Consider the following 15706-nt stretch of genomic DNA (forward strand, 5'->3'; position numbering starts at 1 on the left):
CATTGGAAATATATATTTCCACCACACTCACACTAATCCATCTACATTACCTAGTACAATAAGATTTATTTTTTGGCAAACTGATGAATTGTATACGATCAACTATAAGTAAAAGATAACAACTTACCTTATTTGTTCTTCTAAAATGTTAGATTCTTTTATATTGCTTGGTGTTTCTGAAATTTGAGAAAGAGTCGTATGAATATAGATTGATGAGTCATTCCAACATGTAGTAGAAAATGAGTGTAGGAAAAAAAGTATACTATTTATATCACAATTGCATGTTATTCCTATAGCCAAACTCAATTCTTAGTATGATTGTATTTTGACAATATAAGGCAAAATTTTGAATTTTTAAGCTTAACTTTACTTACTGTTTTCAAATATTCAATATAAGTGGGAATTTTTTAATATCAATGTGCATTTTCCAATTCCAAATTTCAGAAATTTAGAAATCAAATTATTATTGGGTATATAACAAAAAATTTAAATTTAATCCAATTTGAATAATAGCGGCACCAATGTATAGATCTAAGTCAAAATAAGAAAACAATACCGAGTTTGCGAAAAACAGTCAAGAAATAACAAAGATTGGCATTTTAGTAGCACCCAAATGCCAATTTTTTTCTATAAGGTTAGCATTACGCTAAATCAAACACTGTGACTGTGACAACTGTTTAAGTTAAAGTTATTACTTATCGAGTTTTAGATCGGTAAATAGGTTGATAGGTATTTGTCTGTTTGTCTGTCTGTTAGATGTACGCGATATCTCACGAAGGCATGGTTGAATCTGCTCCAAATTTTGCATGTGCATTCATCATATCTCGGACCAGAAGCCTATTAATTTTGGATGAACTATGTCGTATAATTAGCGAGTTAATAATCAATTAGTGATGAGACATGCACTGTGACTATAGGGTCATGAATCGAAACCGCAGTTTTGATCGATAAGTCTTCGGTCTCTGACCAATATTCTTGTTTTCAAAAGCTTCGCATGATAAGAAATATTTGCGCTAAAGGAAAAATTAAAAAAAAATGGTCATAGTCCAGTCTGGATTTCATGGCCTTTCTCAACGAAAAAATCGGACGTGCAATCAAAAATTCCTATGTGCAAATCTGAATTGCCAGTGTGCTGTCGCCTGTCAGACACCACTGCATGTAAAATTGACTTCAATGGCATGCATTTTCGAGGAGCGGTAGCGCTCTCAGGCGCGAACCTGCCAAAAAATCCAGTCTGGGTCATAGTCGTGTTTGTTTTCTGAATCATGTCAAAATTTCATGATAATGCGAACTACCGCTGGCGATCTGGTTGTTTTATAAGCGGTACGCAGAGATGGCGTAGCGGTACCTAGCAGAAGTTATGCGTACATTTTTTGAGCAAAAATGCTCGTTTTGTACGTTCCTAGTATTATACTAACGTGTAACAATAGTTTTCTTTTCTTTTTCCTGTGATGTTGGTGCTGGACTGGATGCTGTGAAATAGCAAATTATTTGTTAATAAATGTTTCAACATTCTGAACAATACGAGTTGCAATTGTATGAAAAAGTATTGCTAATTTGATTTACTATTGTCCAGAACTACTCGGAGACTAAGTGTTAATTTCGATTCCAACTATCATGATTTAATCAAGGTGTGTGATAAATAAATCTAACAAGAAATTGCATAGGTCATGGTCATTTTTCTAGTCAGTAAAAAGATAAAATGCAAAATTGAACACACAATTCACTGCGAATTCGAAGGTGCGAGCAATCAAAGCTAGTTATTAAGCCACGACACTCAAAGTTATAAAACCTAATTTAAATTCATAACTTATATATATAGAACTATCAGTTGTCAGAGTACTGCTATAATTAGTGAGCACAACTTCGTCAGTTGCCCTATTGACATTGTCCGCTACAGATATATGAGATTACCATTTGGCCCACTAGGTAACTAGGCAGGTATTCCCCTAACAAACAGATTTACAATGAACGAAAATGGTTGTTGTTTAGTAATTCATAACACTGAAGCTACAGCATATACAATATACATATCCTAAGTAATTAAAATGCTGAAAATTTGATATCATTGGGATATGGGATGAAGAAGGGGGAAATAAACCTTATTCACAATCATTCAATGTTGATTTCAAAACGTAGCTGGAAAAAATGATCTGAAAGGGTAGTCCATATACTCACATTTCATTACTCTGGAAGGACTATTGAGAAGTTTTCTTGCAGGAGAATTGATTGAAATAATTGGCGATGCTGTACTTTTCGTTTGCGGATTCCGGACAGGTGAAAGAGTTGGTATTGCTATTTTACTGAGAGATAAATCGTGTACCGAAGGTTTGTTGGTTTTTTGCATTTCTTTGTGTTTTTCAAGTTGTGACTGAACTTCTTGAGATAACGACACTCTTCTAGATCCAACTCGTGAAGGGTTTGCTGGTTTACCTGAATAAAAAGATGTTTATTTTAAATATATGCAACAGAGGAATACGAAAACGACTCAACCTCTTTTGGCACAAAAGGTTAAAATATTACAAATTTTTTTCACATCATTATTTTGGTTTGTCATTATTGTAATATATTGTGTGAAAATTTTACAGATGTTTTCAAAACTTATCTTACCATCAGATTTCTTCATTTGATTAATCTTAGCAACAAGCTTTTGTTCTACTGCAAGTAATCTCTTTTTTTCTTGATCAATCGATTCTTTACTTTTGGAATTTGGCAATGCTTTCACCTCTATTACTGATTTCTATAAATTGAGTAAAACAATGAACTTTAATAAATACTGTGAATGTGAAATACAAGTTAAATGCCATAAAACAAGTATTAAATTTTTGAATGTACCTTTGCTTCAATTTGTTTCGTGGTTGTGCCAGAAATTGTCGAATTCTTTTTTCTTCTTTGTTCCGATCTCATTTGAATCATTTGTCGTTTGATTCGTTCTTTCAATTTCATTTTTAAGTCGTTTCTTTTTTCCAGTTTTTCTTTCATTTTCGTCTCTTGTTGAGTGTATCTCTTCACTAACTCCTCACAACGAGCAGCTTTTCTGGTTTTGACAATAGAGAGGTATTTCACGAAAATGACCATAATAATAATTAACAAAAATTAAAAATAAATAAAACCCTAATTTTCAAATTGAACTTGTTTTTTGCTTTACAAAAGCACTGGCTATAATAGAAAGACATATCAGAATAACGATGACTTATTAATACAGTGGAAACTCTACCTACGAAATTAATTCCTTCCGGAAGCATCTACGTCAGTAGAAAATTCCGTAAGTGGGGTCGCATTTTACCTGTAAATGCCCTAATCCATTCCAAGATGCCACAAAACTCGGAAATAATACTTGTATAATAAATTATAATAATGATTAAAACCCATAACACATACATGTCAAAATTAGATTACTACATTTTCGTATCCCGAACCAGTGGCGCAGCCAGGGGGGGTTTTCGGGGTCGAAACCCCCCCCCCCTTTTGAATTTTTTTGAAAACAGAAAAAGTCGCTGATAACGCGTGTAATTGCTTTATGCTTTCATCAAGGCGGCGTGTTATTTAGACTGTAAACGCCTTCTCGTTGGTATTTATTCTCTCTAAATCACAAATTTGTGCCACGGGAACAATTATAATTATTTTATTTTTGTACTCGCATGGAATTGTGAAAACTGAAAAAGCGTGCAATTGCCTTCTGCTAAAATCGGCGATTGTTTTCATCAGTGTCGGTATTTACGTCGGTATTTATTCTCTCTAAATCACAAATTTGTGCCACGATAAACATGATGATTATTTTATTTTTGTACTTTGCAAGGAATTGTGAATTCGGTGAGGGTTATTATACGTTCATCGGCGGCGAGGTTCTAAAGACAAATGAAGGAGTAAACCAGCGATCTAAATTTGACTGAAAATCGACAATATAAAATACTGAAAACAAAACCCGTAAACAATAGGCTATAAGATTTGTTGAGTCCCGCGACAGTCTAAAAACGCTTTTCTAGTCTAAAAACGCTTTTAAATATCGCAAAATTTCGTGTGCCCACGGCACACATTATGTTTCCTTGCTGTTTAGGAACATACCGCCATTAAAATCGAAACACGGTTAATTGTGGGTGGGATCCATTACTTTAAAATTATCGACGACAATTTTAGTGTTATCATTAAACAAGGTTGAAAACGCGATTTTTTCCCTGTTAGTGATGATATATAAGATAATTAATCTGAAGTATATCCATCAATTTTTATTCTACTGAAATAAATTTTACTCCATGAGAATTAACAGCAGATTTGCGGATTTTTCGAAAGCTTTTATCTTTAAAAATAATCGGAGTGGCAGCATTGCGATTGAACGGAGTCAATGTTACAAGCACATCTCAAATTTGTCGAATTCGCAAAATAGAAAAAATACGGATCAAAACAATATATAATAGGGCAACACATTTTTATGCGAAATTCCGTGGTGTTTTGTCGGCGCAACCGCAGGGTAAATTGAAGACAATTAAATTAATAAAGCAGGACATTTTGAATATGCCCTTATCGGTCATGGATTGGTTACCTTGCGCAAGAGAAAAATCATTTTTCGTTAGAAAAGTCGGCTCTTTTAACGAGTGACGTAATCGCGGCGACTGTTCGACGTGGATTTCGAGGCGGTGAAGTTGTATTTTTGATTTACTGGTATACTTTATATCTATTTACATTGTATGATGTAAAATTGTACTAAACGTGATTTTATATCAGATATCGAGATTTTACTAACGGCGATAACGAGGTCACAAGATTGCAAAAATACGTATCGAAATTAAATATATCAGGCAGCTTATCTCTTGTTTTATGTTCACGGAAGTAATGTTTTTATTTTGACGTAGAAAGTCGAGACCGCGAGTTGCGTTGGGGACAATAAAATTAATATATACGTAAGGACATTTTAGAATCTCGTAGCTGTCATGAATTGAATATTTTACGCGACAGAAGCTGAAACCTCTAAGCTCTATTAACCAGCGCGTGATCGGCTGCGCGCCTGTCCCAAACCTTTCGTATATAGAGTTTCCACTGTGTAGTGCAGGGCTTACCAAATTGGGGGTCTTGACGCCCGCAGGAGGGGCGCAACGAAATTTAAGAGTTGCAAAAAATGCACCGGTTTTACTCAAAGTACCATCTATTGTATTGTTTAGACTTCTGATTTGAAACACAATTATTAAAGCTACGGTAGTTCAAAACATAAATCTCACTATTTATATACAATACACAAAATCAGAGAAGCGCCGTGCGTGCATAACAAGGCCGACTTAATAGGTGGCACAAAAAATTTTAACATATTGGAAGGGGGTCACAAGCTGAAAGTTCGAAAAGCCCTGATATAGTGCATTTTACGCATGGTTGGGGCCATAATAACTAGAGCTAGGGCCAAAGATACAATAGAATATAGCGGCACTCAACCATCTGATTGGATTACTTTTTTGAACTTCTTATTTTTTAACACCATATACAAATACGGTAATAAATATAAACATTTAAGATTTTTTTTAAAACTCAACTCTAGTTTCAAATTGAATTTCAATTTCAAAATCAGATATAATTCATCTGAACAACTCACCCTTTTATTGCAGCAACTCTATAAATCATTTCTTTTAATTCGTCTTGCACAAGTCTAAGTTCAGATTTTTTCGATTCTTTAATTTTCACCAAACGATTGTAAGCAACTTCATCCTTTCCTATCAACGTCTTCAATTTCAGAAATTTGATTTTTGCTTGCTTGAACTGTAGCATGGCATGGGTGGGTGTCTTTCCTGAGTTACTGTCATGTTTTTGGATTTGATTCATTTGTCGCGATAAAGACTTTAGTGATGACGGTGAATCCACTTTAGGTGTTACTTTTTTGTTAACAGGCGCTTTGGGGGAGTTTATTACATTTTCCATATCGGTTTCAAAAATTTTATCAGATTGAGGTTTCGAGTTTGAAACTGACGCATTTACATTTTGTTGTTTGTCCGTTGTCAGCGGCAATGCTTTTCGAATGTCAGCAGTTCGAGAAGTGAACTCGTTCAAATTTTTTGAATCACTTGTTCCATTTGTACTGGGAGAAACAGCAATGTCAGCTGACTTCTGTTTGAGAGTTGTCTCTTGACGAACTTGCTTTATCATCGCATCAAGCATGTCCCTGTGAAGATCAAATGGGTTTTTAGGGCTTGGTCGAGTACGAGTAGGTGAAAGAACAGATTCATCCTCATCCGATGAACCACCAATCTCAATAACTACCGGTTGATGTCTTGGTAATCTAATTTGGGCAGAATTTTCGGGCATATTCTGAGTCAAAACTCTAACTTTTCTTTTGGATCCGTCTGACAATGATTCCGCAGCTCTTTTTCCAACTAAATGATTCTTTTTGATAATAGTAGTTGCAGATTTAAATAAAGTTTGTGAATTTGAAGTTGATAATGTTGGCTTAGATGAGACTGGAATACCAGGATGTGTTTTAGATATTGTAGCAATATTCGTGGTAAAAGGTTTCAGTATATTTGCATTTACAGGTGAAGCATTAGTGGTCGCTGTGAGTTTCATCTCAAGTTTTTTTGGTTGATCGTTCATCGCCTTATGAAGTTTTTGTCGAATTTGCGCTCGTTTCGGCCTTGTGGGAGTTTGCTCCATTGGTTTAAGTGGAAGAGCAGGAGTAGACGCTAATTGTGGAACAAAATTTGTCATTGGTCCTGTGGTGGTAGGAGTTTGTATCATACTTGGTAACGGAGAAATTGCCTTTTTCTTTGTAGCTGGTTCCAACAGCACTGATTCTTTCTCAATATAAATATTGGATGTTGTTGGCAGTGAGGGCATACTCGATATTTTTGCTTGTGGTTCCGTTTGCGATAAAAAAGCCTTATTAGATTTATTTTGCTTATTGGCAATAGTCGCAGCTTTTAATTTACGATTCCTCCTTTTTCTCTTGTTTTTACTAATTTGTGCCTGCGTTTTAACTGCTACAGGTTGAGTTTTACGTACGACAGACAACAGAACTGATTCTTTTTTAATATCAATACTGGATGTTGTTGGTAGTGAAGGCGAACTCGATACTTTTGCTAGTGTATTCGTTTGCGATAAAAAAGCCTTATTAGATTTATTTTGCTTATTGGCAATAGTCGCAGCTTTTAATTTACGATTACTCCTTCTTTTCCTTCTGTTTTTACTAATTTGTGCTCGCGTCCTAACTGCTACAGGTTGAGGTTCATTTATCGGAGTCAACGATGGTGGAAAAGTTGTTGAAATTTTTTTAAAATTAGACGACGTTAAATTGACTGCAGACAATGCTATAGCTGCTTTTGTTTCCTCATTTAGTTCCGTTCTTGGATCGATATTTACAGTTTTTAGAGAGGAAGTAAATAAAATAGGGTCAATGAGTATCGGAACACTGGCTGGTATGTCGTTTCTTGGCATGGAAAGTTGGGGTGCTGAAAATTCAGTCTGAGATGAAGGTAGCGTGCATGGACCTGCAGGCCGTGTATTACTTGAACCCTGCTCAGATACAGTTTCTTTATTTGCTCTTTCAGTCGTTAAAAATGGAGGAACAACAGGGTTTTGGTTTAAAGATATTTCACTTCCATCAGCTGTCATGTTTGTTGAATTTATCTTGCTCACAAGTGAAGTTAGTAAAGTCGGTGGTTGGTATGGATACTGGGATGGAAGTAAAGCAATTTCTTGATTATTCGGTTTGCTGTGCGGTATTTCATTAACAAGCTGACCAGATGATAAACATTCATTTACTGGCGATGGGACACTTACACATGAATCTCCGCTTTTTTTAGTGCTCTCTAAAAATATAACAACATTTATAAACAGAAGAATTTTTCAGAAAATACAAGAGAGCAATATTCAAATACATGGACACGAAGGTCAAAGATCAATCAAAAGTGACTTCATATTGTATATGTTGTAATGTAACGGTTGCCTCAAGTTTCAAAAAAAGAAAAATATTGGGTGAAATAACAAGTTCTAAGAGATTTAATTAGAGGAAATTCAAAACTGATAGCCAACTAACAAAATAAAACCCCCTATGTACACTCATTGCCAAAAAATCTTGCAATGAAAAAAGAGAAGAAGAATGAAGATATCCATTTTCCAAAGTACCAATAATTAAAATAGTTTACATAGCAGGAAAAAGTGAAAAATCAAAGCACATTCTAATTGCATAATTACAGAATAAGTTACAATACTTATTAACATATTATACGAAGATATACTTTGTGATGAAGAGACTAAAATAAATTTAATTGAAAACCCACCAACTGGTTCTTTTTTGTTTGAGTCCATCTGTTTTAGTAATCGTTCCCGCAAAATAATTAATGAGTCATCATCAATTTCAATATCTCCCGAAGATATTCTCGCTCGCTTCTACAATGAAATAAAACATCTGATAAGCATTGCAGAACAGAAATGTTTACACTGGGTTGGAATATAATATGGGCCATGTATAAACTATATACTGCATTTCCGTGCCAATAAGCCAATCGACAAATAAGTCGAGGCCAATTTTTGAAATTAAAAATATGGGTTCTTCATTATTACCCTACAATAAGCTGAGGCAGAAAAATTGTGTTACTTTTTTTTATGTTTGTTAGTTATGTACCAATGCACGCTTTATTTTTATTGATTCCATTTTACACATTTTTTTCTCTGTTATGCGGCTCTCTCTCTTTGATGTGTTTACAGTTGACAAGATGAGATACTACATGTGATTGTATTGGTATTTGCACTTTTGAATGCTATTAGGCAGAACCCCCCCGAGAAAAATATGAACCAAGCCGCCCAAATAACTCGTCTCAACCCAGAAAATCTGGTCAAAAAATTGGGTCCACAAAATAGGTTTTTAGATGGCAAATACAGTGTCCAGATATTAACTATATGTCTTACTCTATAATTAATATAATATGTACTACACATTATGTAATATACAAACCTCTACAAAATTCGATTCTCTTCCATTATCATCAGTCCCTGTCACAGCACCAGAACATTCAGCCTTTTCTGATTCAATAGGATTTTCCAGCATCATCCAGATAGATTCTTGAGATGGAGTTGCATTCAATAAATAATCTGTTGATGTGACTGAATCATGATCAGAAAATTTTTTGCCTTCTGTGACTGGAATGCTTGTAACTTCTGGCAGAGCAGGTCTGGTAAAAAGAAACAGATTGGTAGTTGTCATGAGAAACTTGACTTGAAAAAAAATCATATTTTTTACTGATATATAGGTACTTTACGTTATGTTAGATTCATACATACATCTGTTACATAACACTTTCAATTATGGGACAAGGAATGGATATATTGACTGTATTGCTGAATTGTTGTTGAAGATACTTCTTTTCTCTGCTAGCTAATGGACAGATTAATATCATAATTCATAACGATGTACAGTGGGGCATATGGGGCTGTTTTTTTTTTATATTTCACCCAGATGTGGACGGCAAGCGGGCGAGAGGCCGTGGTTTTCCAAATGAATAAACCGTCTTATCGCCTACCCTCGCCCTGGATAAATATGTAAATCCTATTCTTCATATGACATGCTAAATCACTAAGTCGGAAAAGTGTAAAATGATTGAAACAAAGAAAAAAAGAGAATAAATAAGTACTTGAGAAAAGGAACAGGATATTATTTATTCACTGTTTATAATAAGTGTGTTGTAGACATAAGAGATTGAAATGAATTACTAATTCAGTACATAGTTTTTGCTTCTTTATATATAGAGAAAATCACAATTACTGTTTATACATTACCATGTCAAAAGTGTAATGAACATGTATGCATTTAAATTAAGGTGGCCCACACCATGTTCCTGTCCGATTCTCATATAGTAAAAATATTACTCTAAAATCGCCTTACATTCCGGTAGAATCAATTTTCGGTGGAAGAATAATGCTATCATCTGTACCAGGAGGAACCAGACCAGAATCACTCTCACCCTCTGATAACTCCATTTCTATCTCATCATAGTTGTCAAAATTAGACTGAAAATAAAATTTTATTCAATTTTTATTCTCACAGGCCTGAACAGACAGTTATTCCATGGATCAGAAGTAAATTTTCCTTTCGGATTTAGATGGAAACTTGCGTATCCCCTGGACTATCCTGATGGACCATACGGTGCCGTGGAACCCGTGGAATAAAAGAACCCAGGATATCCCGATTGTGGTAATTATTTTTGTTGTTGCTGCATTGGTGTGCATCAAGAAGTAAGAGAAATTACCGACACCATCATGTGTACTGTAGTAACTCATGAAAACAACCAAAAAAACAGGTTGTAAACCGCTGTATTATATTATATAACCCATTATACCTCTTCAGCATCTGCTATAGTTTTAAAAGCCTGGACCGGTTCGACATCTTTTTTTATATTTTCTTTGTCAGCTACAACTGTTTTTTTGTGAACAAAGTTCTGTTTTGCGAGATCAACTGCATCTGGAACGCTCAAACTTTCCCGTTTCATCAGATTTAAAAACATCTCAGTTTTTATATTTTCATCAGGATGTGATCTAAAGTACAAGAAAAGCAATGTAGCAGATGAAAAATGAATAATACACCCACTGGCACTAAATTCCATTCCAAGGAGCAGAATTGAAGTAGAGACAAAACAAAAACACAAAATTATAATAAATATTTATTTTGCCTGATGTTAAAGTCGAAAATGAAAATGTTTCTTCACACTAGGTAAAAAAACACTACATAATGTCATAACTCATAATAGCATACAGCATAAAAGTAACATAATGAGGACACGCTATAGCCAGAGAAAAGGCATTGTTTGAACAATTTCAATTATTATAATAAACATGTCCTTTGTGTGAGGCATTCACATAATTTCATACTAATTGACTACACAATGTTGTTTTAATGAGCTAAGCAAACCGAAGTAGACTCTGAAATGAATTTAATAAGTTATGTTCTCCATCCTACTGTTGACTTTTTGTTGAAATCAACACACATAACAATACAAAATCAAGCTATTCAATGCCCAAGGTAAACAGATACTACTCTCTCAATTCTACTTTCAGTTCTGCAACTCACCTGATGTAACGCAGAGCATCTGTTTTTGAAGGTGCTTGATGGTTCTTTACAATCTCACTAAATAGTGTTAGTTGGGCTTTGTTGGGTTTTTTTGAGTCCACAGGTAATCTGTCAAATAAATATAACAACGATGAAAAATGATAAAAGTCTAATACCGCAACCTATCTTCTTTTGATATCTCACTAAAAAATGGAAAAAATTACAGTGTGGCCATAACGTCACGCACCAATGTAAAACTCACAATCTATTATGATGCATATGGACGTCATTAAGTTACTCATCCTAATTTAGAATGTTATGATGATGAATCAGAGAAGACTGTGTATCAAGATCCAATGATTCCAAGGCTTTTGTAACATTTGAAATTTAAATATTTACCTTTACGACTTTATGACCACCCTGTATATTAGTACATATATTGCACACATAACCAGAACGATTCTTTTTACTTTAATAAATTCAAGCAACAATATTAAAAGAAAAAAAGGGGTTTTGAATCTTATCTCAGTAAGCAAATTAGTTTTATACATAATATAACATAAATATATTTGCACTTGCACATTACCTTGATTGCTTTGTTACAGGACGTGCTCTTTCTGGTGATTGGTGTTTAGAAATTGAACTATGTTTTTTCATAAAAAGATCTGCAACGTCACTTTTTTTTCTGCCTTTTTTCACTTTTTTAGATTTTCCCGAACCCCCCTCCATAACCCTTTTTACTAGAAATTTAGGTTTTTGTCTTTCATCCAATGAAGGATCTCTTTTATGTATACTATGGCCATCTTCGGTACGAGCTTGAGTATTTAGTGCCGAAGACAAAGCATGATATCTCAGCCCTAAAAGCTCCTCATCCTCTTCCGACGATCTCTCTTCAGTATTAAGAGCAGACGTTAAAGCTTGTAGTCTTAGTCCGAGTAGTTCCTCATCGTCGTCAGAGTTTGGGTTCTCGTGTTGAGAAGTTTCATCTATTTCCACAAATTCCTCCTCAATTTCATAAACCATTTCTTCTCCGTCAATCTTCTCCTCAATTTTTTTGTGATGTTCCTGACCTTCCAAATGATCTAGTTTTTCTGGAGAGCGAAATTGTGCCTGAAAAATGACAATAATATTTATTACGATAACTGCAATACAATACAAGTCCGAATATATCCTTAATTATTTCCATAAATGATCCGAATCTCAATTTACAAAATCGTGAATATACCCTGTTCAATTTCATAAAAATTTTAGGAAAATTAAGAAGATTAGAATAATATAAATTTTACAGTTTTGATGAAATTTTAAAATATATATAGGCTACCAAAATGCTTGAACCCTTGGAAGATAATTTCTCAATTTTCTATAATATTTGTTATTAAAATAATTACTAAGGAATGTCCATGAGAACTTTTTATTAAGTGAAGGTAGCTTTGAAACTCAGAAAACTAAATCATTAGTCTTATAGCTATTTTATGTCTGAATTCAACCAGATGAAATGTTTGCAGATCGACATTTGCAAGTCTTTGTGATAACTTTATGATAAAATTTGATATACACTAATAATGATTTATAGTCCTGTAAAAACTAAGCATGTTCCTGTCAAAAAAAGATGGATCAGATGGATTTTGCCACCGATGTTATACACATTTCAAAATTCTGGAATACCAAAACACATATGACCATTTTCATTCATAACAAATTTAAAAAAAAACTAACTTTAGTTCCTCTAGCATCCTTGGGATCTTGATGTCTATGATGTCTACCAATAACATTACTTGATAGCTGATCATTTCTAAAAATTACAAACAGATTAAATGAAGGACCTTGTTCAACAAAAAATAATGAAAACGGTTGCTAATATCATTTAATTGATCTTGAGTGCGATCTGCGGAGCAGTGAAGGAATATGGTAGGAATATTTAATAGCCTAATTTCAGGTTGAAAAAGATTTTGAATTCAACTTCGAACTTTGAGTTAGAAAAAAAAATTTGACTAGACTGTGGAATTCCTCCAGATTTTAAGCATGGAGATAAAAAAAACAATAGGCCTAATGTCCGTGAATAGTGCAGATGATATCCCTAGTCGAAGCAAGGTTAATTTAACCTACAAAAAATTGTGTAAAACCATGGATCGAATTTTGTTGTCAAGCACTAATATATGAGGTGTTTTAAGCAAAATTTTATTACTCGCAAAAGCTATGAAACACTCTGCATCAATTAGGTTCGCATAATTATAGTGGTATACAATATGCTCTAAATGAGGTTTAGATAGTTACCTGTTCCTGACTTCTGAACCCGTTGTTGCCAATTGATCTTGTTCATATTTGTCATGAGCTGATTCAAGGATACATGTTAAGAAAAAATTTAATTATGAACTAGTCATTAAAGCTCATAAAGATATTTTTACCAAAAAACAATAATAAATTACAGAATCCTTTATATTACATTTAAAATGCCTTAAATATAGGAGAATAACTTGTAATCGAGATGGGTGCGATATAACAGTACTAAATTTCAGCCTATTTCAAAATTGACCAAATAAAAATGTTGTTCCTAGTCCTAAAGATTCCAAGGATACAAAATTTGGAGTAAAAAAAATAGAACAAAATTTTAACCATCAGCTCAGTAGTGAGTAGTAAATTACTGAGCATATCATTCACACACAAATTAACAAACTCAACCTAATCAAATCTACCCTACTTAACTTGGCATCTACTACCAGCATTAGATATACAATTTCAAAAAAGGATACACCATCTTTTGGGGCTTCCAATATCTTTCACTAATTGACCGGGAAGTGGACTGAATGGGTCAAGAGGATGATACGGCAAACGAAGTTTAGGTGGAGTTTTAGCTTTAATTTTGAAAGCTACTGGTTTGGGAGGTTTACTTTGAAACCTTGGATATATTGGTGGATGATTTTCCGTTCTAAGTGGTTCTACATCTAGATGATGATGTTGTTGGTGATGCTCTGGATACTGAAAAGAATGAGATTGATCATGGCTATATGATTTTTTTCTTGATTCCAGTACATTGGAAACATCATCTCGAAAATAAGGTCTGTGTTTGATATGTTCCAAAGCAGGTCTTGTGCGGTGTTCCAAAAAAGCAGAGTCAGTAGGAGGCCTCCTATTAGAGGAAGGCATGTGCATTTCAGATGGATGTAACAACCTGTTCTCTTCAATTCTGTTTCTACGTATTAATTCAAAATTTGAATCTGGAGGTATATAATGACGAGGGGCAGATGATGAAGCAGTTTCTATTTGCGTTCTGTATGGACCTTTAAATCTAGCATCCCGAATTGGTGGTGGAACAGTGGGTGGAAGGTATCTCTCAGGTGGATATATATCAGGGACAGTATGTGGTGGAGGTTGTATTCCAGCGGCATGACGATCATCACTGTATGAACGAGATCTTATTGGTGAATAAGACCTTGCAGGAGACCTTGGTCGCATCATTTGACGTTCCTGAGAACGATATATTTCATATTGTCCCTTGTGATGGTGAGTGTAGGCATGTTGAGCTTTTCCATAATACTTTGGTGGTTGATGGCTGCGCCAGTGCTCTGTTAAAATAACAAGTAGATTTTGAACTTTGCAGTTCGAAGGTTGCTATGCTGTGGACTTTTTTAACAAAGAGAAGTTACATGGCATATTTTGACTCTCTCACTGACATTATGATGGGATCATTTTACCTGAGGGAAAGGAAAGTCAATTAGATGGTTTGGCGTAACACGGCCTCTCGTCTGGTTACCAGTCCATGACGAATATGGGATTGATAATTCAGCGCTTAGGCCCAAAGAAAAGAAAGATTTCGTTGATGTATAAATAAATGCTATCCTACCACACACATGCAGACATGTAAAATATCATGAGCCTACCATTTGATGATGAGCCAGTAGTTCCCTTTTCTTGCATAGTAATGTGATGCTCAACAGCTTTAGATAAACCATAATATTCCTCTGAAAATTAAATAATAAAATTTCGATCCACAACAAAAATATTTTTTATGTTAATTGCACAAACTCCGATTAAAACAACAGCAATACAATGAATACTCGAGCAATATAGTTTGAATTCTACCAAAAATGTCAGATTACAAATTATCTCACCATCACTGGAAATTACAATGCCTTCAGAGGATGATCCATCTCCTTTACTGATTTCATTCCCATCCATTTCAATATTGCATTTACAAAATTAACAACATTTACTGATTTAGGTGTTCAGTTATGGTATAAGTCTACAGGCAGACAGGTTTTGGTAAATAGACTATTACTGTAGGCTACTAAAGTACTGAAAGGAGAGATGAGAAAATGTACAGAATAAATTGGTTTTGGATAAGTTAGTGAACTGATTACTGCTGGAATTAGGTACAAATTTTTTTTGAATACCAGAATATTGTGCTTTGGAAATTGCACCCGTATTGGCTGACGGACAATTCGTCTACACCTGACATATGGGCACTAAGAGTATTTCAATCTGGCTCACCTGATGCTGCCACAACCAAACTTCAGAACTTAAATAAATTTTGATGTGTTATCTAAAAAATAGCTCAAGGCATTTGTTGAGATTGCGATTAAATTTTATTTTGACACGAGGCTTATTGTTTTCCTCTTTTGCACCACTGTAAATATTGTTCATAAATGTTACTTTTTACCTCACACTTACATGGCCCGTCAGTGCAGATGG

The 15706-nt window shown here is 34.4% G+C and overlaps 1 protein-coding gene across 1 annotated transcript in view; it reads right to left on the reverse strand.

Annotated features, from left to right (window-relative positions):
• LOC120331961 (uncharacterized) overlaps positions 1–15309 on the reverse strand; it is a 30394-nt gene extending 15085 nt beyond the window's left edge. The window contains exons 1-17 of the mRNA XM_078113853.1: positions 15127–15309; positions 14896–14976; positions 13768–14580; positions 13292–13349; positions 12734–12809; positions 11604–12127; positions 11039–11146; positions 10311–10506; positions 9857–9981; positions 8930–9146; positions 8256–8364; positions 5579–7784; positions 2836–3037; positions 2611–2740; positions 2179–2433; positions 1419–1472; positions 128–176 (exon numbers count right to left, since the gene is read on the reverse strand). Of these exons, the coding sequence (XP_077969979.1) occupies positions 128–176; positions 1419–1472; positions 2179–2433; positions 2611–2740; positions 2836–3037; positions 5579–7784; positions 8256–8364; positions 8930–9146; positions 9857–9981; positions 10311–10506; positions 11039–11146; positions 11604–12127; positions 12734–12809; positions 13292–13349; positions 13768–14580; positions 14896–14976; positions 15127–15193 (5270 nt within the window). The 5' untranslated portion in view covers positions 15194–15309. The remainder of the gene's footprint in view (positions 1–127; positions 177–1418; positions 1473–2178; positions 2434–2610; positions 2741–2835; positions 3038–5578; positions 7785–8255; positions 8365–8929; positions 9147–9856; positions 9982–10310; positions 10507–11038; positions 11147–11603; positions 12128–12733; positions 12810–13291; positions 13350–13767; positions 14581–14895; positions 14977–15126) is intronic.
• Between the last annotated feature and the right edge of the window lie 397 nt (positions 15310–15706).

This window comes from Styela clava, chromosome 6 (assembly GCF_964204865.1).
Source record: "Styela clava chromosome 6, kaStyClav1.hap1.2, whole genome shotgun sequence".
Taxonomy (NCBI): domain Eukaryota; kingdom Metazoa; phylum Chordata; class Ascidiacea; order Stolidobranchia; family Styelidae; genus Styela; species Styela clava.